The 23,528-nt window shown below is 41.1% G+C and overlaps 1 protein-coding gene across 17 annotated transcripts in view; it reads left to right on the forward strand.

The window, feature by feature from the left end:
- dtna (dystrobrevin, alpha) overlaps window positions 1-23,528 on the forward strand; it is a 268,122-nt gene that overhangs the window by 203,500 nt on the left and 41,094 nt on the right. For 12 of the 17 annotated variants that reach the window (XM_078216104.1, XM_078216109.1, XM_078216099.1 and 9 more), the window contains 3 exons: window positions 6,178-6,255; window positions 7,501-7,593; window positions 21,267-21,354. In XM_078216104.1, the coding sequence (XP_078072230.1) occupies window positions 6,178-6,255; window positions 7,501-7,593; window positions 21,267-21,354 (259 nt within the window). Of the gene's footprint in view, window positions 1-6,177; window positions 6,256-7,500; window positions 7,594-8,758; window positions 8,903-21,266; window positions 21,355-23,528 lie in introns of those variants that run through there. The other 5 variants (XM_078216112.1, XM_078216119.1, XM_078216114.1 and 2 more) reach the window with 2 other exon arrangements.

The following is a 23,528-nucleotide window of genomic DNA, read 5'->3' on the forward strand; positions in this document are numbered from 1 at the left end:
ATGTCACAATCACCCCTCTTGCTTGCCAGTGCCTGCCCATGCTGCCTTTATCATGAGGTGGCATGAATAGACTGAGGTGACGCCGTTGGTTCTGGAAGCAGGCCTAAGGTGGGAACAGGAGCAGAGGGGAACCAAAGTGGGCAGGGTAGAAGGCCCACCTCCTTTCACTGGAACAGCAACCCAATTTTGACATGAATATTATGAGACATTGTCCTTCACTCATTTGTTCTGATGGGGAGGGAAGGCTAGCAGGTTGCTGCTTGCTTGGATCCAGGAACCTGTTGCCAAGCATCCACATTGCTGTTGTCTGAACTAATTTAATTAAATTATCTGTTAAAGGCAAGTGACATTTTATACTCTGTATCCAAACCATCTGAAAATAAATACATCTGACCTTGTCTAATGTTTTTAAATTTTAGTTCTTTGTCATGAGAGCATTTTATCTGCATTCTAGAAAGCAATCCAATCTTCTGTTTTGAAGCAAACATATTTCACCAAACCATTGTTTGTTAGTATTTTTATAAACACTTCTATATCACACAGACTGAGTTTCTGTTGCATGTGTAATATTTCCATCTTGATGGAATTAATGCTTTGTACAAATTGTATTTAAAACCATGGCATAAATCTATTTGCATGTCAACTAGAAGGCAGTTATTAAATAAATTAATGAAAGGACTTATTTGGATTCTGGAGAACTATATTTATACAACAGCACACTTTCACCATAGTCTCTCCCTCAATATTATTTTTGGCAAGCACTTGTTCTAAACCAAATTAGTTTAACTTCATAAATATGGCTCCTGCTCCTGTGCTGTGTAAAATAAAGGTGATGGAAGTCAGAAATTCAAGTGAGGGGTCAGAAAACAGAACAGCCAAAATTAGATTTCTGTTGTGTAATACACAAGCATCTTTCCAATATTTCACTGTTATTTCTTCTTATTGTTGGCTGTTTTCTTCCAATTGCTAATGTTATTAAAAATAGTGTTTGTGAGTACAAAATAAGGGTTTAATACTTAATCGCAGAGTTATTACAGTGCTCAGACCTGGAGTTATTACAGCGCTCAGTCCCAGCGTTATTAGAATGCTCAGTCTCACAGGGTCATTACAGAACTCAATCTCACAGTCATTATAGCATTCAGTCACTGAGTCGTTACAGCACTCGGTCAAAGTATCATTACAGTGCTCAGTCACAGAGTTGTTGCAGCACTGCCACAGAGTCATTACAGCATTCAAGGAGGCTATTCAGCCCATCAAATCTGTGGTGACCTTTTTGCTCATATTTTGCCTTTTCCTTCCATTACGTGATGTAGATCCTTGTAGAATTCAGTATCTCAAAAATATAACGTGTTTAGGTCACTCTGGTAGTACAACCACTGGTTTGTGCTTAAAAAAAATGAAACGTATTCTTTTTGAATTGCTTTGTTGACATTATGATAAATATGAGATTTGACTTTTAAAGTTTGCACCCTTTCACAAAGTAGCGTTTAATATAATTTAATGTGTGATTTTTGTTCTTGCTTTTACACTTACTTTAAGAGTGCAAATTAAATTCAGCATGTCTATCAGGTTGCTACAGATCTTGAATTAGGTGCATTTTTTGCATTTGGCAAAATCTCAGAAGTGTGGACATATATTAGTGTTTGATGCATAAAAACAATATGCTAACTTAAGCTTTGTAAATTCAACGACTAAAGTAGATTGGATACTTAATTTAAGTCTCGTTGCTTAAGTATTAACAAATGGAAATATCAAGTCACATGTCTCATAATGTAATTTATGCAGATGTTTGATACCGATCTTGTATTTTGTTGAGCTTTTCTAATATCTCAACATTACATAAGCAAACAGACCATTTCACCTTGGTCCCTCGGGTCTCGCAAAGTTTTACAACAGTCGTGGAAAAATTAAGGATTGCTTTAATGAATTTATTTTTCTGAAAAGGAAGTTCCACATCCCACATAGTCCAACCTGTGAAAGAGACTGTTTTCTATTTTCTAAATCGGTTATCCTTTATCCTTGGTTTAACTTATTCAGGTTACTAGATGGGATGAATGATGAACATGCTATTATTCAGCAGTATGTAAATGAGCTTATGAACAACTCACGGTCAGTAATGGAGACTAAGCTTTTATCTTATTGACTAGAAGCTGATACTGAGCCAACTGCTTTATAGAATGTATTTAGTCCATTTAGATTGCATTAGTATTGGGTCTGTGATGAGTTTAACAATTAATATGTGAGTATCCTTTTGTTGACATGAGATAACAAAGATTTTTAATTACTTTTATGGAATCTAACAAATGTGGAAAAGGAACGCCTCATCAAAAACTCTTACATGGGTTTGTAGTACTGTTAAAGAATTGACATTGCTAAGTCATTCCGGTACTTGTTTTGCTGTCCCCAAGAGTGCTCGATGCTTCAAATGGGCAGTGATAATGCTTAGCTTTGTTGCTTATCTCAGTGATAAGTCTGTTAACCGATAGGTTATGATGTTGATGTTTAAGAGATTCAACGTTCGTTTACACAACTTTCGTACAATTTTGTTACCTCAAAAAGGAAACTTTCAGTATTAATTGGTAGTATGTGTACTAATATTTAAACCTACAGACTCTCCTGCTTGCTTATTAGTGTAGTAAACACTCTTTCCCCACTTATAAATGAATAAGATGATATTCTCTCTGGAGGAATTATAGTATACATTCTTGTTAATGTTGGTTGGTAAATGAAATGTTGACAGCAAGGGAATTAAGAAAAAGCTCTAAATAATTATCTGATTCCATGCTTTGCGAATTAGTCTGTCTGCCTTTGTAAGTAGATTATAAAGATCGATCATGTGGTTGAAGCAAGATTGAATCTCTACAAAAGATTACTTTACTTGTCTGAACAAGTGATGAATAATGTTTCCTGGGGCTAGTTAGAGATGGAATCACAAATAATGGAACCCAGTGATTACCTTCTGATCTCCAGCTGTTTCTGTAGTTTTTGAATATGCACAAATGTGTAGTTTTTAAAAAAATGACAGTTCCTTACCTGGCATGTGGAAATGAATGTTGATTATTTACAGTTGATACAGGGATAATTAATGATAACTCATGCCAGGGAAATAAATAAAATACAAATTACGCCTTTAAGAGAGGAAGGAACTAAAGTTCCTTGGTGTGGAGGATGAATTTTGGACTCAACCACATGGTGGAGTCAAGATTATGGATAGAATCCAAATTGAACAGGCTTCCACTCTATTTCCACTCCATCCTAAATTTCAGATGGGTGGATAGGAAAAGAATAGTTTTACCCGCTCCACTTTATCTAAGCTTAGAGCTTGAAAGTGTATCCAGACATATTTTTAAGCTACTTCACAAATTCTGCCCATTGAGCTGTCCAATAGGCCCACAGGACTAGTAGCTTTTTAATTGATAATTTAGGAAAATGAAGAACATTGCAAAATTTCATGGTCCTTTGCTGGATCAGTGTCCATGGTTGGGGTGAAAGGTGCAACACCTTTTCCTTGGAGTGGGGCTATGCTGCACCTCTGATAAAATTTAATTTTGAAACAATTAGGGTTTTTCAGGTTAGCAAGTTGTATCATTCAGAAGAAGACCTGAAGTGTCCAGAGTATCGGGCATTGGCAGATTTCAGTTTTTTGTTCCAATCTCCATTCTGAACTGTTACTCTTTTAAAAAAAAAAAAAATTTTTAATTAAAAGGAGATAATTATGCTATGCTGGCTTGAACTTGATAAGTGATATCATTGTAGTTATTTACAGAATGAACAAGAAGTTCCCAGGGGATTAAGTTATTACATGAGCTTTTTGGCACCATTTAACATATTTGTGGCAATTTCCTCTGCTATTTTAATGTATCTGCAGAAGTATATTTTAAATAGGTCAAATGCATCAACCTAGCACAGATAGGATCACATTAATCAGTGTACCAAAAACAGTAAAATTAAAGAAAGTTAAACCTTCTAGATGTAGTCATGGTTTACAGTTTGTGATGGCCAGTCAGCAAACACCTCAATCTCAATCACAATGATTATTTTTTTGATGATGAAAACTATTAATGGTTTAACAGTAATGGTTAAAGTGAAAAAAAAACAAATGGGGCCAGACTATTTGAATGGCAGGGTTTCCTGCCCCACCATCCAAAGGGTCACTCGAGTGCTTATGCGCTGGAGATAAGACTTCCATCCCTCACTTGGGCATGAAATTTGTTTATTACATATATTTTACATATTTCCAGCCCTTTTTTATGGGATGAGGATTTTGGTGCCTATTTTTGATATATTTGGTTTTTCTCATTTTGATATTTCATGGTAGGAATAACAGTGGGGTCTATCATTGTTCTCTGCCATAGGAAATAATTAAAATAGCAACTTCCGGCATCCACACATCTGCAGTTAAATGCAGATATCTGGGAATTTCTGATTGATTTTCCTTGCTCCTTCATAAACTTTGCTACACTGGCATCTTGCTTTGATTCTCTTCCGTCATATTCATGCAAGTTGCAGTGCTTACATACTAGGAGGATGATTCTCTGGCCCCACATATCCAGGCACAAATCACGGTATGGCTGGAGAATCATGCGAGGGGGCCAACCCCTTTTGGGATTCTCCTCATCCCCAGCTGATGACGTAATCTGGTCCACGCCCTTGCTGGAGGTATGTGGGATCTGCGAGAGGTGGTTGTAATCTGGCAACATTGATAAGTGTGCGAGGGTGAGGTGGTCTCTCTGAATATTGTCCTTCAGTCCCGATTGCTGATGGATGAGTGATAGAGGTGTAGTTCATTGGGGCTGTATGAGAGATCATTTGAAGATGTCATTTGAACTGACCTTGGTTATCTGTGCAAGGTCCCTGCAGAGCGTGCAACCAGTCAGCAGTGCATTTTGTGCTGGGCTGCACAGTACAATCATGATGATGACTAGGCAACACCAAGTTTGCGTGCTGCCTGCCTCAGTGAGACCAGGCATGATCTGTGTGCCCAATATCGGACCTAATTGGATTATTTCCTAAGTGTGTTTGAGTAAGGATTCTTTAATCTTGTTGGTTGAGAAAGCCCACTGTTGTTTGCCCTACTCTCGCAGGTTTCAGATCTTCTGTAGAGAGAGCTGTGCCGAAATGCATCTTTAATTATCAAACTTTGCAGTGCGAAAGCCCACAAAAGTCTGTGCAGTGGTTCACCACCACCTTCTCGGGCAATTAGGGATGAGCAATGAACGCTGACCTAGCCAGTGGCACCCACATCCCTTGAACAAATAAATAAAAACAGTGACACCACTTGTTTGCCACTGGCCACAAAATTTGAACCCTTATGAAATGTAATTTAATTTAAAAGTGTAGTAAGGAATGCTTGCACTGATATTATATTCAGATGTTTGTAACTGGCAGTTAAATAAAGACATTCAACAAAGGATATCTGCTGTTCCTTCACTATGGAAAGTTACCTGTGGAGAAGAAATGGGATACTTGGCTCTATACAGAGAAAATAGAATGCACAACAACAATCAGGGGATATGTTTTAATTCTTACTTGCCAGCCTGAAGTTGGTATTCATATTTCAAACTAATACAAACTCTATTTCACTGTTTGCTGAAAATTATACAGAAGGCGGCTGGAACTAGTTTCAAACATGAAATATAATTCCGGAATTTCCACAGAGCTGTTCCTGTTCTAACACTGTAACCTTGCTGCATGTGCAGCAGAAAAACTGTAAATGGGGTGTGCAGTAAAGTTACAGTGTTGGGGTAGCAATAACTTTGAGCAAGTGCCCAACCTAAGGTACTGCTTAATCAGAGAATTCTAAAATTCAAGTCCAGCAGACAGATGGGGATTTTCCTTTTCAGTAGAAGTTCTCTCTGCAGCACATCAGCCTCACTTTTGAGAAATGCACATGGAATTTCTTGTGAGAAAGTTTCATTTCTAACTAATCCTAGCTATTATTAGTCATGTTCTTAAAAGATCCCATTTAAGCAGTTACTATTTTGATCAGTCTGATTCTGATTTTTCTTACATGCTACATATATATATTTTTTAAATTTTCTATAATTTTATTCACATATATGTGCTTTCTGATTTTTAGTACGTGATTATACTGCAAATGCTGTTCACAGTCTTGCTTTAATGGGTTTCCCCAGGATTATTGCTTTTTTTGTTCAGTCTTCTTATCTCATTAAATAGCTTTCCTGTTGAGATCAATGAAGTAGAGCAGAACAAACAACTGGCTAGGGCTGCTCCAGCTTTGCTGAAGGGCAAAGGGTGAGTATTAAGGAAAATGTGCAGTTGCCGGCATGAGCTACTAACACTACAAAAATAATCGTTTTGTTATATATCCTGTTAACAGAAATACTTACAGATATCTCGGGCTTCTAGCAGCACTTTGCAGATATACATTGATTCCACAGGGCCAGAGAGCGTTGCAAGCCATTGTTTGTCTGGGTTTCCGCTGTGATATTGGTGGCAAATGCTGTACAGGTATCGGCCCAGGGTGCTTGCCTGGCTCGAGGAATTGATGTAAGACTGCATAACGTCACCAGCGCCTTGCCAACAAATCTCTCCCCCAAGTATCTCAGAATTGCAAGCAGTAGAAGTATACTGCTTCACATCTGTAGAATCAATTCTGCTATTGTAAATGTAGTATTAGAAGTAATGCATGCATTCTGAGCTTCATTGATTAGACAATCCTATTCATAAACTGTGCATTGAAGCCAGGATTTTATGGGGCCTCAGGGAGTGTGCTGGGAGGTGGGTAGGTGAAATGTAAAATTGGGTAGGAAGGCGGAGGACTGTGCCCATCACTTTCTAGCCACCGCTGGCATTTTATTACCAGCAAGGAAGATGGTGGACCCACCCTTGGACCAATTGAGGCCTTCAAGTGGTCAACTAAGGGTAAGGGCCATTTTCTGCCACTGCTAGTAGAATGTCCGATTGGGCACCCTCTAGCTCACTAGGAACTCCCTGGAGGCAAGGACTGCCCCTGCAGCAAGATCTCCACCTTCATGAATGACCTCACAGACAGTCCACCTCCAGCACCACTCCCGATGATGCTGGTGAGACTGAAGGGATGCAGGCCCTCCAGTTGGCTGTCTGATCTTTGGAGTGGAACCTCATCCCTTAAAGGGATTTAAGTCCCAATGCCAGGCAGTTAATTGCCTGACAAACATTAAATACAGTTGAATCTTCCATGATCAGTCGAGATGGGATTAGCCCTGACTTTCGAGTCGATGAAGAGAGCCACCATCATCCTGTAAAGTCCTGGCCTCAATCTCTTTAGTCCCAGCCCATGCTCCAATCAAGGAGTTAGGTCACATCCTAGTAGAAAAGCTTAGTAAGTTATAGATTGAATGTTTTGAAGCAGAAGAGACGATAGTGTGTATGTGTGTGTGTGTGTGCCTGTGCAGATGTATTGTTCCTTTTGCTTCCTTTTTTAATTTCTCATTTTTTACAATGTTTTCTTTTTTATTCTTTGCTTTGTTGTTTTTCTTCACATTTCCATTATTCTAGGTTGCAGTACAGCCTTGATATTGCTGATAGACTGGGTGATGAACATATTCTCATTGGGCTATATATCAACCTCCTCCTGAACAATCCCTCACGGTTAGTCGAGGTTTCTTTTACCAAATATGGAAATAGTTAAGTTTGGAGGAATGTCCTTTGGTAATCTTTCAGTTTCATTTACCTAAAAATGAGCAGAACTTAAAGATTACGTGGTGAACATGGTCATTTACTGAATATCCATATGACCTTATGCCCACATTGATTTATGAAGGCTTTTAGACTCCAGAGTCTCAGATGTTTATTGGTAAGAGAAAATGCAAATTTGAAGTATGTAGAGTGTTCTGTGTGTGAACCATTACAAGAAAATCTGTTGCTATCAGTAAGTTTAACTGGAAAAGTATTAGCATCGATCTCTGCTAAATGTCATGGTAGCCTTCCTGATTTCTGATCATTGGATTTCTCAGTTTGCCATTGCAATTCATTCTCTTTCAACTATTGAGAAAAAAGATCATAATGTTTGAAAAGATAATTGGGAAGGGATTTGTAAATGAAGACTACAAACAGATGTATGAAAAATGGTGTTAGAATAGAAAGCTCCAGTTGAAGATCTGGCTTTATTAGCATGCTCAGTGCCTGTTCCATTCAAGGCAGTCCAGTTTGGCAAAGGATTCCTGAAACAAGAGCTTAATTAATATTTGTAAAGTGCCTCACACCTGGTGACTGTGAGAAGGTCCAATTCCTAATATGTTTGGCAAAGTTATCAGCCAATCAAAATTACCAACCACATTTTCAGGATTCTGCAATCTGAATATGAGTAAGTATTTGCTGAACTCCAATTACTAATTACCAGTTTTACAATTTTTTGATTATTTTTGTTAGCATTGGTATGTTTTTAATCTCCTCAGTTGTGATTTATTACTGTAGAATGAGTGACATTTGAACTAATTAGGTCCAAGTATGATGGTACGAGCATAACTTGTTAAATACTGATGGAGCTCTCATGACACCAGTCAGAAGGCAACTTTTTCTTGCGTGTTTTCATCCTGTTACTTTGCTCTGTCTATCTTCTGTTTTGTTCTCTGTCTTATCATCTGTCTCACTTCCCTACTCTGCTTTTCCCTCGTTCTCTTGTTTGTCTTGTGCTTCTGCTCTCTTTCATTTTTCTTGCTATTCCATCTCCTTGTCTTTCTCATCTCTTGCCTTCTCTCTGTAAACATCTGTTTCTTCTCTTCTTTTCTTCTGTGTTGGTGTGTAACTGATGCAGACAGGGATCCAGGTGATGGGACGCAGGATATCGTACAGAGGGATCTGGCCAGAACCGGGGCCATGGGATGTGATGTATGGCAGATCAAGGTTTAAGAGAGGAGGAATTCAGCTTGAGGCTACAAAAAAGCAATACAAAGAGATGCTTAGTCATTGATGTAGGAGGGGAGTTCAACCAGAGCCACAGGCTATTATAACAAAGGTACAGTTAATTAAATGGTGCTGTAGAGAATTGTGCCACAGCAGTATCTACTCCCAAAAGACTGAAAGATAAGTAATGTAGAAAGCATATTTTACAGCTTTAAACTACTGAAAGCCATGGTACAGAAGTAATGGTTCGGAAGCTTGAAAACTTTCAATATCGAGCCTGCGAAATTGCAAACAGACCAAGTGTAATTTTCAGCTGGAGCAAGTTTAGAGAGTTAGGAAAATTGAACTAGGCTGTAGGCACAGTTTAGCCACCATTGGGAAAAAAAATCTAACATTCAGTCTTTATTTTGATATAGTTTAAAATGTACAGAAATTTAGGGGAGCAGAGAGATAGAGCATGGTTAGAGAATAGGAGCTTCTCCATCGTAGAAGCTGAGAAGTATAAAACTAAACTATCACACTGCCAACATTGGGGGAAGGTGCAAAGGAAGTCAAGGGAGAAAAAGAGAAGGCAGAAAGTTGCAAGAGAGGGCGATGGGATAAAATGAATGGAAAAGGGGCGGGGCAAAGGAGAAGAGATAGGAGAGAGAAGGGGTTTATAGAAAAAGTGTGCACTTAAGATATTTTCAGCAGGGAAGAATGTCCTGCAATTTAATTTCAGCAGGTTTAGGGGAAGAGTAATCCTTTCTACCACACCTTCCTCACCACCACCTTCTCGAGGGCAATTCAAGGTGTGCAATAATTGCTGGGCTTTCCATGCTGTGAATAAATAAATAAACAAAAGTTCGTTTGTCATGTGGATTAAATTTCCCTTCCTCTGGGCCCTGTTCTGGTCACAATGAGGTCACAAATTCCCCCCACCCTGACAGGAATGCTTCCATTAATAAAACACCCTGATCTGATCCCATTGCAGAGTGCGCAGCGTGTCCCCCTTCACCAAAAGAGAAAACGCTGGAAAATCTCAGCAAGTCTGGCAGCCATCTGTAAGTCCAGAAAACCCTTTGTCAAAGGGTTATCTGGACTTGAAACGTCAGCTCTTTTCTCTCCTTACAGATGCTGCCAGACCTGCTGAGATTTTCCAGCACTTTCCCCTTTGGTTTCAGATTTCAGCATCCGCAGTAATTTGCTTTTATCCAGTGTCCCCTGATCAGTCCCCACTTCATGCCGGGCCCCCATAGGCACCACCCCTTCAGTCCCGTCCCAATAGACAACAGCCGCAGAGGTCCCACCCCAGCACTGCCCAGCAGTATGCCCACAAGGCATTGCCAAGGTGCCAGACTAGCACTGTCAGGCTGGCCTTGTCCAAGAGACAGCGCCCATGCCCTGAGCCTCCCCAGGAGACCTCACTGGTCTCTGGTTCCACCCGTTCATGGGGAGCAGGTGTTTTCCTCGCCGGAGAGAACTGGCGAGGCCATAAAGGCAAGTGATTGAGCACCGGGCTCACTAAACGCATGGAAATTCAAATTTAAATATATTTAAATAAATTATTCCGCCTCTTGCCCATTTCCGGCGAGAGGCTGACCTTGCCGGATTTCCAGCACTCATAAAATCACGAGAGCCGAGAAATCAGGCCTGATCCTGATTTCTTGGCAATCGCACGATTTTACTAGCTCCGGTAAAATTCCGTCCCGATAGGATTCTTTGAAAATTTCATAATACCACTTTCCATTCAGCTAGATTTGGGGACTGAATGAGTTTTGGCTCAAGAGCCAACAGACACTGTGTGTTAAATTGGGTCCTATAAAGCCTGTGGTTTAGACGCTTGAGGCCTCCTATGTTGCAAAAATGACATCTACGATACATGTGCACACTTAAAATGGGAAGTGTGCCAGATACCATCTTAATTTAGGAATTTTTGCATGCACAACTAATGATCACCAGCAGCATTTAGACCAGGCAGATTATAATGTCAATTAATGTACAAGACTGGTTTGATGCCAGCACCACCACTTTTGAATGCCACACTCCAGACTATACCTTCTCTTAACCTCACACAACTGAACATGACATTAAAAAACCTGATGTGGAGATGCCGGCGTTGGACTGGGGTAAACACAGTAAGAAGTTTAACAACACCAGGTTAAAGTCCAACAGGTTTATTTGGTAGCAAAAGCCACACAAGCTTTCGAAGCTCTAAGCCCCTTAACCTGACAGACTCTCCACCAGCATTATAAAAAATGATCATGAACTACTTACAGGTTAGTGGTGTATTATTTCTTCTGACTGTTGGTGTAATCCTGTATAGAATCCCTACAGTACAGAAGGAAGCCATTCGGCCCATCAAGCCTGTACCGACCACAATCTCACACGGGGCCTATTCCTGTAACCCCAAACATTCACCCTGCTAATGCCTAACCCGCACATCTTTGGACATCAACCTAACCCGCACATCTTTGGACATTAGAGTGTATTTTTAGAGCTTTTATATACTTGACTAAAGTTTCATTGTTCTATAGAGAGTGTTCTGACTGATGCTAAAGTACATTTTTATTGACTGAAACACGGTGCTCATGGATATGGGTGATCTGGTAAGCCTTCCTCTTGGAATTGAAAACAAGCTACTAAAAGAGTGACGAGGCTTTTAGTGGGAGACCACAGCCACAGAAGCTCTTTCGGGAGCAATTGTCTTAGCACAATTTCAGTGACAATCAATTCTTGAGATGACTTCACTTTACTAAAGAAGTTGTGGCTGAGATCTGCCCATTGCTCCAGCCGCAACTGCTACCTCAAAAAAAGTAAGGACCAACTTGTCTGTAGCTGTGAAAAAGTGACGATGGCTGTTAACCTTTATGCATCTGACTCCTTCCAAGGTCCTGCTAGAGGTAAAAGCAACATCACACAGTTTGCAGTACAGTTCTGCATTGGAGAGCCCTTTGAGATTCTCTATAGCCAGAGATGCTGCAAAATTGGGCTCCTTAGCACTTGCAGTTTTGATGCTATAGTTGCCATTTTGGTACCTAAAAGGCATCTGTACGGTGTGACCACACTTCCAGCTAACCTACATTAAATATCGGCCTGGTGAATGTGGGCCTGGAACTCTTCTCGGATATTCCCAGGGATCTTCGAACAACGCTTTGCGGGCTGGGCCGCTCTGAAGGAGCCTGCGCTATTCAACTGAATGAGCATCAAGGTTCATGGTCATGCTGCATGATCTAGCCAGAATGAGGGAAGAATCTTTGCCACCACCCCTCACCCGAGAAGCTGTGGAGGAGGAAGAAATGCTTAGGAATGGAGGAACAGGAAAAATAAGGGAAGCTGTAACACAGATATTCCCTTTTTGCCTGGGCATATTTTTCATGGGGGATATCAGTAACCTTGACTAAATCACCATTCCTATTCATCCCATGCAAGGCACATCTTACCTTTCCTTCAACACTAACCATCGTATTGTCCTCCTTCTGACAAAAAATCCACCATAAAATGTGCATTTCAATCCAAATTTATATGTTTGATCATTATATTCTACAAACAAAACTTAACTAATCATCCTTGTGCATTTCCATAATGTCGGTCTTCCATGAGCCTTCCCTACTGCCTCTATGATGTGCCACTACAGTTTCTGCAGCATTGATGATGAAAGGTTGCTGACTTTTATTGAGCAGACTGCACATGGCCTTGGATGGTTACCATGCGCAGCTGTGGGCCTGGAGGGTCCGGATTCAGTCTGCATCACCTACAGTGGTCTGGGTTGGCTGGCTGTCAGGCAACAACAACAACACTGGTGGAGTTACCATAGTGGCAATATAAATGTTGTTATTCTGAGAGAGAGAGAGAGAGAGAGCACTAGGTTTGTGCTCCATGGAGTTACTGCCACTTAACCTGGGCGACACCACAGCAATGCTGTTGATCTGTGGACAATAGTTTGATGGACTGCTGGAATGCTTTCAGTCCCTTTGACTAGTCGTATCCAGAGGACAGCAGCCTGAATTTCCACTGAAGCACTCAGGAAGCTGCCACGCAATCTTTGATATCGGTCATCAAATGCTGTTGGTTCAACAGGATTGCTGATGGAGGAGATCAGCCATCCCATACTGGAAATGATATACTCCAAGATTTGTGCAAAGCTTTGATGCTGGCCTTCCCCATGTTTGTGGACATAGTGCACAAGTTTTTAAGTGTATCAAGCATTTAGTGGTATGTTCTTATGTAGCCTAGCTCATCAGAGTCATCATCCAAGTCCTCTACAGCAGAACTAGTGTGCACAGCAGGCTGGCACTGTACTATCCTTTCGCCTGCAGTGGTTGCTGGGTATTTTACCATGTCCCGATCCATGTCCTACTTGTGTCTGAGCTACTGGTTGTGAGCATAAGATCAGGTGACACTGTCTGTTCATTATCTTCCTCTTCTTCCATTGGCTTGGCAGGTTCCAGGACTTTGGTATCTGAAATTAAAAACATAGGATAAGGTTGTGGTGAGGGGAAAGAAGAGAGTAAGAAGTGTTTCTTTACACCATTTGAAGCTTCTAAGTCAGGAGAATTTGCTGACGTGGAGGAAGTGGGATAAGAATTAGGTTATTACATATAGAACATAGAACATTACAGCGCAGAACAGGCCCTTCGGCCCACGATGTTGCACCGACCAGTTAAAAAAAAACTGTGACCCTCCAACCTAAACCAATTTCTTTTCGTCCATGAACCTATCTACGGATCTCTTAAACGCCCCCAAACTAGGCGCATTTACTACTGATGCTGGCAGGGCATTCCAATCCCTCACCACCCTCTGGGTAAAGAACCTACCCCTGACATCGGTTCTATAACTACCCCCCCTCAATTTAAAGCCATGCCCCCTCGTGCTGGATTTCTCCATCAGAGGAAAAAGGCTATCACTATCCACCCTATCTAAACCTCTAATCATCTTATATGTTTCAATAAGATCCCCTCTTAGCCGCCGCCTTTCCAGCGAAAACAATCCCAAATCCCTCAGCCTCTCCTCATAGGATCTCCCCTCCATACCAGGCAACATCCTGGTAAACCTCCTCTGCACCCTCTCCAAAGCCTCCACATCCTTCCTGTAATGTGGGGACCAGAACTGCACACAGTACTCCAAGTGCGGCCGCACCAGAGTTGTGTACAGTTGCAACATAACGCTACGACTCCTAAATTCAATCCCCCTACCAATAAACGCCAAGACACCATATGCCTTCTTAACAACCTTATCTACTTGATTCCCAACTTTCAGGGATCTATGCACACATACACCTAGATCCCTCTGCTCCTCCACACTATTCAAAGTCCTCCCGTTAGCCCTATACTCAACACATCTGTTATTCCTACCAAAGTGAATTACCTCACACTTCTCCGCATTAAACTCCATCCGCCACCTCTCGGCCCAACTTTGCAACCTGTCTAAGTCTTCCTGCAAACTACGACACCCTTCCTCACTGTCTACCACACCACCGACTTTGGTGTCATCAGCAAATTTGCTAATCCACCCAACTATACCCTCATCCAGATCATTAATAAATATTACAAACAGCAGTGGCCCCAAAACAGATCCCTGAGGTACACCACTTGTAACCGCACTCCATGATGAATATTTACTATCAACCACCACCCTCTGTTTCCTATCCGCTAGCCAATTCCTGATCCAATTTCCTAGATCACCCCCAATCCCATACATCTGCATTTTCTGCAGAAGCCTACCATGGTGAACCTTATCAAACGCCTTACTAAAATCCATATATACCACGTCCACTGCCCTGCCCCCATCCACCTCCTTGGTCACTTTCTCAAAAAACTCAATAAGGTTAGTAAGGCACGACCTACCTGCCACAAAACCATGCTGACTATCACCTATCAATTCATTACTCTCCAAATAACTATAAATCCTATCCCTTATAATTTTTTCCAACATCTTGCCGACAACAGAAGTGAGACTCACCGGTCTATAATTCCCGGGGAAGTCTCTGTTCCCCTTCTTAAACAATGGGACAACATTCGCTAACCTCCAATCTTCTGGTACTATACCAGAGGCCAACGACGACCTGAAGATCAGAGCCAGAGGCTCTGCAATCACTTCTCTTGCCTCCCAGAGAATCCTTGGATAAATCCCATCCGGACCAGGGGATTTATCTATTTTCAGACCCTCCAGAATATCCTGCACATCCTCCTTATCAACTGTAATACTGTCTATTCTACTCCCTTGCAACCCAGTGTCCTCCTCAGCTATATTCATGTCCCCTTGCGTGAACACCGAAGAGAAATATTGGTTCAATGCTTCACCAATCTCCTCCGGTTCCACACATAACTTCCCTCTGCCATCTATAACTGGCCCTAAACTTGCCCTAACCAACCTTCTGTTCTTGACATACCTATAGAACGCCTTAGGATTCTCTTTAACCCTATCCGCCAAAGTCTTCTCATGTCCCCTTTTAGCCCTTCTAAGCTCGCTCTTCAACTCCCTCTTAGCCAATCTAAAGCTTTCTAGTGCACTACCCGAGTGCTCACGTCTCATCCGAACATAAGCCTCCTTTTTCTTTTTAACCAACTGCTGATACTGCACTCCCAAAGGCCTTAGCAATGTCCCATCTGATGACGTTCTTGTCCATGGGGTTAGAATATGCAGGCATGTTTTATCTCCTCCTGTTCTCCCCAGCTGTCTGGTGTAATTCAGCAGCTTCCCCTGCAAGGAAGAGAAGCGTGTTTGTGAATGTCCTGCAATTTTGGCAAAATATGGTTGTCATAAATAGCTGCCAGTGTGTGCAAGCTGTGAGTTCTGATTGCAAGTGTATAAGGATGAAGTTGAGGATATGAATGGTAGGATTGAGAGCTGATAAATAGAATCTGTAGGTGGATTATGGGGGTGTAACGACTTGAGCAGTAAATGAGACCAGCGGTGCATTTGAGAGGATATGCTATTTGATGATGAACTCACTCACATTAGCAACTCGTATGACTATTAAACATCTTCCTGCACTATATCCAGGTTCTAGAACAATGCTTTTGGCATTGACTTTGAAACTGCTTCCTCCCACTGATCCCTGCGTAATCATAGAATCCTACAGTGCAGAAAAAGGCCAATCGGCCCATCGAGTCTGCACCGACCACAATCCCACCCAGGCCCTTTCCCCATAACCCCATGCATTTACCCTAGCTAGTCCGCCTATCACTAAGGGGCAATTTAACATGGCCAATCCACCTAACCCGCACATCTTTGGATTGTGGGAGGAAACCAGAGCACCCAGAAGAAACCCACGCAGACATGGAGAGAATGTGCAAACTCCACACACACACTGACCCAAGCCGGGAATCGAACCCGGGTCCTTGGCACTGAGAGGCAGCAGTGCCAGCCACTGTGCCACCGTGCCGCCCATTCTTGAGATGGCTACACTTTACTAAAGACGTTGTGGCTGAGATCTGCCAATTGCTGTAGCCACAACTGCAACCTCAAAAAGGGTAAGGACCAACTTAAAGTTTAAAGTTTATTTATTAGTCACAAGGAAGGCTTACATTAACACTGCAATAAAGTTACTGTGAAATTCCCCTAGTCACCACAGTCCGGCGCCTGTTCGGGTCAATGCACTGAACCAGCACGTCTTTCAGGATGTGGGAGGAAACAGGAGCACCTGGAGGAAACCCACGCAGACACGGGGAGAACGTGCAAACTCCACATAGACAGTGACTCAAGCCAGGAATCGAACCTGGGTCCCTGGCACTGTGAGGCAGCAGTGCTGACCACTGTGTGACTGTGCCGCCCCCAGGAGTAAATGTCTGGCGGATGTCCTACCTCCTTGCAAATCTCTCTAATGTCCTAAACATTTAGTGCACATTCTCTTGCATGGTCATTCAGTCTTTATTCTTTTAGAGGACAGGTTCTCTTCTGAAATGACCCCTACCACTTCCTGCAGCTCCCAAGCACTTCCACTTCAAGAGATGCAGGCTGCCTTGAAGTACTTCTAGTTACATAATTGTGATATTAGGACTCCTGCTGATATGCACAAGAAGGACAGCCGCATGCAGCCACTCCATAAAGCAACATAAATTTATTGTGCTGCTTACAATACAGTGAAGAGGCATGGATAAATCTCACACTGTGTACCAGTCCTAACTAACTTAGCACCATAATCTCTTTCAAAAATGCTAACATTGGATCCTCTATAAAATGCCCACCTTAGGCACCTAAGGTTTTTGAACAATATTGCCTCATTCTCTGAAGCAACTCTGAAAACTATTTTATTTGTGGAGTTTTCACACTCTCCCCGTGTCCACATCAGTTTCCTCTGGGTGCTCCAGTGTCCTCCCAAGCTGGATTGGCCATGTTAAATTGCCCCTTAGTGTCCCAAGATGTGTAGGTTAGGGGGATTAGCGGGGTAAATGGGTGGGGTTACGGGGTAGGGTCTGGGGGTGGGCCTGGGTAGGATGCTCTTTCGGAGGGTTGGTGCAGACTTGATGGGCTGAATGTTCTCCTTCTATACTGTTCTATGATTCCTATGATAATACAGTAAGTGCACAATTCGTTTTACTCTCAGAAAATAATAGCCCTCACAATGATACATTGTTACAAAATAGCATGTCCTTCAAGTGACTGAACAACTTAAATACCTTTTTGAGAAAGAAAAATACAAGCGAAATAAACAGAGAAACAATGAGTGAAATGCCAGAAGCAAAGAGAAAAGCAACATACATTTATATTTTAAGTACCATTACTGATTTATATTCGTACATAATAGAGGCCTGGGTCATTCACTATGGATTTTCATATTTATATAAGGAAATGTGACCCTGCATTCAGACAACTACAAGTATTGCTTTTGGCTAAGAGCTAGCATCAGATCAAGCCCAAGATGATGTGCAATGCCTTTTCTTGTCAGCTTGGATCTTGTATGTCTTTCTTGTGTGTACCATGAATTGGATTAAATTTGAATTTGGTTTTTGAAGCAAGTAAGAAGATGAATTCGGGTCTGCCCTGTCCACTGTGCATATTGGCTTTGTAACTTTAAGAATGGAGTAAAATAGAAAAAAAATCAACGTCACATTAAAATATGAGAACTTTGAGAAACAGGAAAGTTCTTTGGTGGCCATATCTTCAATCAGACAAGATCAGAAGGTCATTGTGAGAGATGCCTCTCCACATTGCAGCACAGTGAGATACAAGAGTGAGAACACATCCAAAAGTGCAGTTATTCAAGAAGTCTCTATTCTTCACAGGTCAACCATCCAGCCCCCACCCCCAACTGCAGTTTCACTATTTTCCTCAATCTCTTCACTCTCCCCAGATCAGTTTGATGTAAATATTGCAAATTAACTTGGTAGTTACTGTTCTTCAAAGCCTAATGAGAATCTTATCACTTTAATTATTCTTTAAAACATATGCTGTGGTCATATTTTGCATTACCTTCTTATTGACTGTGAATTGTGAGCCTGGTAATGCAAATAAAATGCAAAACAAAATCAAGGCTCATTATGTCACTCAATTTACAAGTTTGTTCCAATAACCAGTTGTGTGCTGTGTCAGTAAAAGTAGTGTACAGAAACTTTGTTGTCATAACTATTGTAGTCAACTATATTAGATTGTGTATTTAAAATTTATAATCATAAACGTTTCTTTGTAGACCAGCTAGTTGTGATGGACTTTCCTTTGCTGATAGTAAGTTGCATTCTTTTGATCTTGATATTTCAATATTGGTGATTTTTCAACTATATTTGAGTAATACTAAGGTCGCATTGAAAACTCGAACTGAAATATGATGTTGGTAATTAGATTGACAAAGAAGATTCTTGATATATTCCTACTGGAAAGCATCAGAGATCTGCTGATTTCAGCAGTTCCATTTTTGGAAACATATGATTTATGAAGACAATCCATTAAAGTCAATATTAATCCATTTGTTCATGAAATTGTAACGCAAAGGCATTCCCACAACAGAAGTGAACTGGCAATTTTCTTGATAGTTAACCTGTTTGGTGTAAGCGTGATGGAATCTTGGGTTTAAAGTATTACTAATATTTTTACTCAACATGTTTTGCTACTTCCTGCAGAATAATGAGTCGTATTATATTTGGAAGTTTATGGTTTGTAAGTACATATTTAAACCATACAACCACAGATGCTTTTGTTATCACCAGTGAAAATGTAGATTTAGATGGTCCCATACCTCTGGATGATAACGGTCGTTCGACCATGAGTATAAAACAGACTAAATTTAGAGTAAGTTTAAAAACTGCTGAGTTCCATTTGTATCTAAAAATTGTGCATTGAGTTCAAAAAGTTAGGTTTTATTATTGCATACAAAACAGAGCAGCATGAAATACATGCAAAAGAAATGACTACAATTTGCAGCAGATTGCTTTAGCTGCTGTTTAGAGTTTCATAGCAGCTATGTGGGAGACATAGATTATTCAAGCTCAAATTGTAGCTCGCCAACAGAGGAACAAATGAAGGCAAGTAAACTTTTAAAATGCAATGCCTTTAAGGTTTAGTTAGATACTGATTGATGCTGAAGTGACTTCCTTGAGTGAAAAAGAGAAATAGTTTGCACTTATAGCACTGAATTTTACCAGCCTTCGAGGAATGGGCTGGGAGTTGGAGTGCCTGTGAAAAGCAAGGGGGGAGCATGTTGCCTTCCCACCTCCATGATATTTTGCCAATGGTTGGGAAGGCATAGAACAATGCTCCAACTCTTCCACCCAAGGGCCAATTGAGCTAATTAAAGGCCTGTTGCTGCCATTTTCCCAGTGATGGTTGGGGCCTCTGCTGTGTGAACCCTGATTGCCTCCCTGTAGATTGGGGAGGGGGAACTGGGCATTCTGTAGTCCACAGAGGGTGCCCCCCATCCCTCCAACAATATCTACCCCTGTTGTGGCACCCATTCCTGCCCTCGCCAACCCACTCCATTCCCTTGCTGGGTCCATCTGACGTGATGGCAACTCCAGAATTGTCTTAACTTGTTGGGAGGGTGGCCTGTTCCCGTGGTGTGCTTTCAGTTGGGTGCTGATCTGGGCGAATGGTTTAAGAAATGGTTTGTATTTGAGAAGTCAGTGCCACACAGCCAGCTGAGCCTTACTGCCGTGGCTATACAGTCTGCAGATAAAACCGTTAAGGATCAGAGCTGCTCAAGGGAGCTAAGCAACCTTTCATCTTCCAAGCTGTAAGCCACCTGGGGTAAATTTCATAGGTGCACCATGATTTGTATACTAACACAGGAGAGAGACACTAATGATGTGCAACAGGATGATTCTTAATTCTGCATATTGATTGTAATCCAACCATGAAGGAAGTTCTTGTACTAAAAGCTTTTTTCCTGGATTTGGAGTTGGTGTTAATATTTATAGTCAAACGAGATCTGAGGCCTCCCAGTTTGGGGTCCAAAATGAGCTTCCATGAACTTCTATCCTTGTGAGTTAGACAAAGGTAGCCCTTGCACTGTTCTTTGTCTGAGTTATACAGGTTACACACTGAAGCCGACACTTCATAGAATCACAATATCTACCAGCACCGAAATAAGTCAAATCCATCTTTTCTGTGCTGACCCTTTCAAAGTGCTATCCAATTAGTCCCACTCATCTGTTCTTTACCCACAGACCTGCAAATTGTTCCAATTCAAGTATTTTTCAAATTCCCCTTTGAAAGTTACCATTGAATCTGTTCCTAGCACCATTTCAGGCAGTGAATTCCAAATAATCATAACTTGCTGCATTAAAAATCTAATCTCCCCTCTGTCTGTTTTGCGAATTATCTTAAATCTGTGTCCTTTGGTTACCAACATTCCCACCAGTGGGACATTTTCTCCTCATTTACTCTTTCAAAACTCCTCATAATTTTAAGTACATCTATTAAATTTCTCTTTATCTTCTCTGCTCCAAGAAGTACAATTCCAAAGGTCTTTCAGATCACAATTTTCAGCCATATTAATATAAACTAATGTAAGATTTCACAAAAGGCCATTCTTGTTGAACTTTTGAGGTCTTATCGTAATTATTATTGGAAAAGTGTTAGGAATGCAATTGTAGGAGTTGACATAAATATAACCATGGTCTGAAATGTACTACAGTTTTGAGAAAATTTATCAGCAGACCAATGTACATTGAACTAGAAGGTGTGAGCAGTGTACAACAAACCTTGATTTTGCAGTAAGTGCTTTGCTTAAACTATACAATGGGAGCAAATAACAAATCATTTGGTACAGTGTTATTTTTGTCACAACTATTGCTACCTTCTTTACACAGATTATAATAAATGTAAAGAAACAATATTTAAATTCCATATGTAAGTGGGTATTCCAAGTATTGAGTTGAAATATATATTGTTGGAGCAACAATATCCAGAAAAACGCACAAGAAGAAATTTGAATTTTAGTGAGATTGAGAACAATAAAATGATGGACCCAGTGTTAGTGTTGAGGCTTTATCTTTTCTTAACAGTGTCCTTGATAGTCCAAGCCGTCTAGATGAAGAACATCGATTGATAGCACGGTACGCAGCACGACTCGCTGCTGAGGCAGCATCTTCAGTGAGTAGTGAACCAAACAGTCTGGTTCCTTTTTGCTCCATTTCTAATATGTTTAACTTAATTGCAGCTGAACAGCTCAATATTATCTGCAGTATCACAAGTATATATATTTTGACATGTTCCTTCAGAGGAGCAGTGCAATGTAAAGCCCACCTTGTGCGTTTTGTCCAGAATCTGCAAATTGATTTCATAGCATTCTTAGAATCACACAATGGTTAGAGCACAGAAGGAGACCATTCAGGCTGTTGTGTCTATAGTGGCTGCCAACAAGGATTTCTCAAGTTGGCCCACTCCCTCTATTCTTTCCCTGGAGCCTTACAAATCTATTTTCTGCAGACGTTTATCCAATTCTTTTGTCAGAGCCCCACACCTTTCAAAGCATCTTATTTTCAGGCAGTGTATTCCAAATTCTAACCACTTACTGAGCAAAAAAATGTTTTCTTCACATCACCCGTCCCGATGGCCAGCCCCGATTGCTCCTTGTGTGCAGTGGCGGGGAGGGGGGAAGATTTCAGTCCCGTGCCTGCTAATGCTATTTAAATTGAATGCAAATTAGGATTTACATATATTGTGCAGCTCTGCGCCGATTTCTGGCGCGGAGCTGACGGCGCCAGAAATCCGGCTGCCGGAGACGAGCGGAGGCTGTGGCGCCCAGCAGAGAGCCTATGAATCGGCTTCTGCTCGAGTTGCAGCGAGCTGGGAGAATCGCCCCCATTATCTTTGGCTTCACTTAAAAGTCTGTGCCCTCATGGCAGATTCCACCCCATTCCCCAGCTACTGCCTCAGATTAAGCCAACTCTTTCTAACCTTGTCATCTTATTTGGTTGATCTGAGCTTCAAATCCCTTATCCACCCCATCAAAATTACCACCTATTGCAACACCCTTACGTTGACCATCTGCTGATGAAATCCTATTTTTTCTTTTGTTGCTTTTTTATACTCAAGTATTCCAAGCTCTCTGGGCCAGCCTTTCATCTCCAACTCTTCATAATACTCTTCAACAAGCCTCCTTAAATATGATATATAGCACAGAAACAGGCCATTTGGCTTAACTAGTCAATGCAGGCATATATGCTCCACTTGAGCCCCCTCCCTTCTTTCCTCATCTATTATTCTAATCTCATTGATCAATCCTCACCGACCCTGTCCTCATTAGCTCCCACTTAACAGTTTAATCTTCATGGTCTGTGACATCCCCCAGCCGTACCATTCTCCAATCTATATTCCTCCAAACCTGGGCTTTTTTCAATTCCCCATTCCCTTTGCCCCTCCATTGCGGCTGTGCCTCCAGCTCGTTGGTTCTGAAATTCTGTCTAAATCTCTACATCTCTCCATCTCATTCATTTCCTTGAACAACATTTCGGTCATCCTTCCTAATATTTTCTTTCGTCCCCATCCCCTTTATCTGATTACATCTCTGGAGCACCTTGGAATGTTTATGTTAAAGGCAACACATAAATGTGAGTTGAAGTTTGATATCTGACCTATTCTGGTACATTCACTTTAAATACAGCCTTCTGGAGACATTTTATGGTATACCATTAACAAAATATATTTTTTCTGTACTTTGAATTGCTAAAAATATTTCCTTTTTGAGATATTAAGAGCTTTTATACTTAATCCCAATTTCCTTCCCATGACCAGAATTAATTTAATTACATTCTGGAACATTGTTTTGTGCCTTTTAACTGCCTATTTCAAAGTGAAGACTAATTGATGCAATATTGATGCAAGAAGGCTCTGTGTTCAGCCTTTAAATTAAAATTTATATTTACATCAAATAAGAAAATAAAAGTCAAAGAACCAATGTTAACCCTGCCCACCAGCTGATAACAGTGCATCAGGAGGCATTAAAATGGAGTTTTGGAACACAGCACACCCTTCCCAAACTGTTCATGCCATTTTTTTACCATTTGGTACTTTATTCCTAATCAAAAAAGCCAATTAAGTCCAATCAGAGTTCCCACATGAGGGATAAACCAGATCCAAGCTGACAAGACAAGGTAGACACTCCATCTTGTGCTTGATCAAAACAAGATCCAAACTGACAGCTTGAGGCGTTACACCCCTCCTGGGCTTGATCTGAGCTTCATCTTAGCCAAAAGGCCAAGGTGGCTTTGAAAAGAATTGCATCAGGTAAAGCCTTGGTTTAACCTCATTGGCCACCCTGATTC

The sequence above is a fragment of the Mustelus asterias genome, chromosome 7 (assembly GCF_964213995.1).
Source record: "Mustelus asterias chromosome 7, sMusAst1.hap1.1, whole genome shotgun sequence".
Classification (NCBI taxonomy): Eukaryota; Metazoa; Chordata; class Chondrichthyes; order Carcharhiniformes; family Triakidae; genus Mustelus; species Mustelus asterias.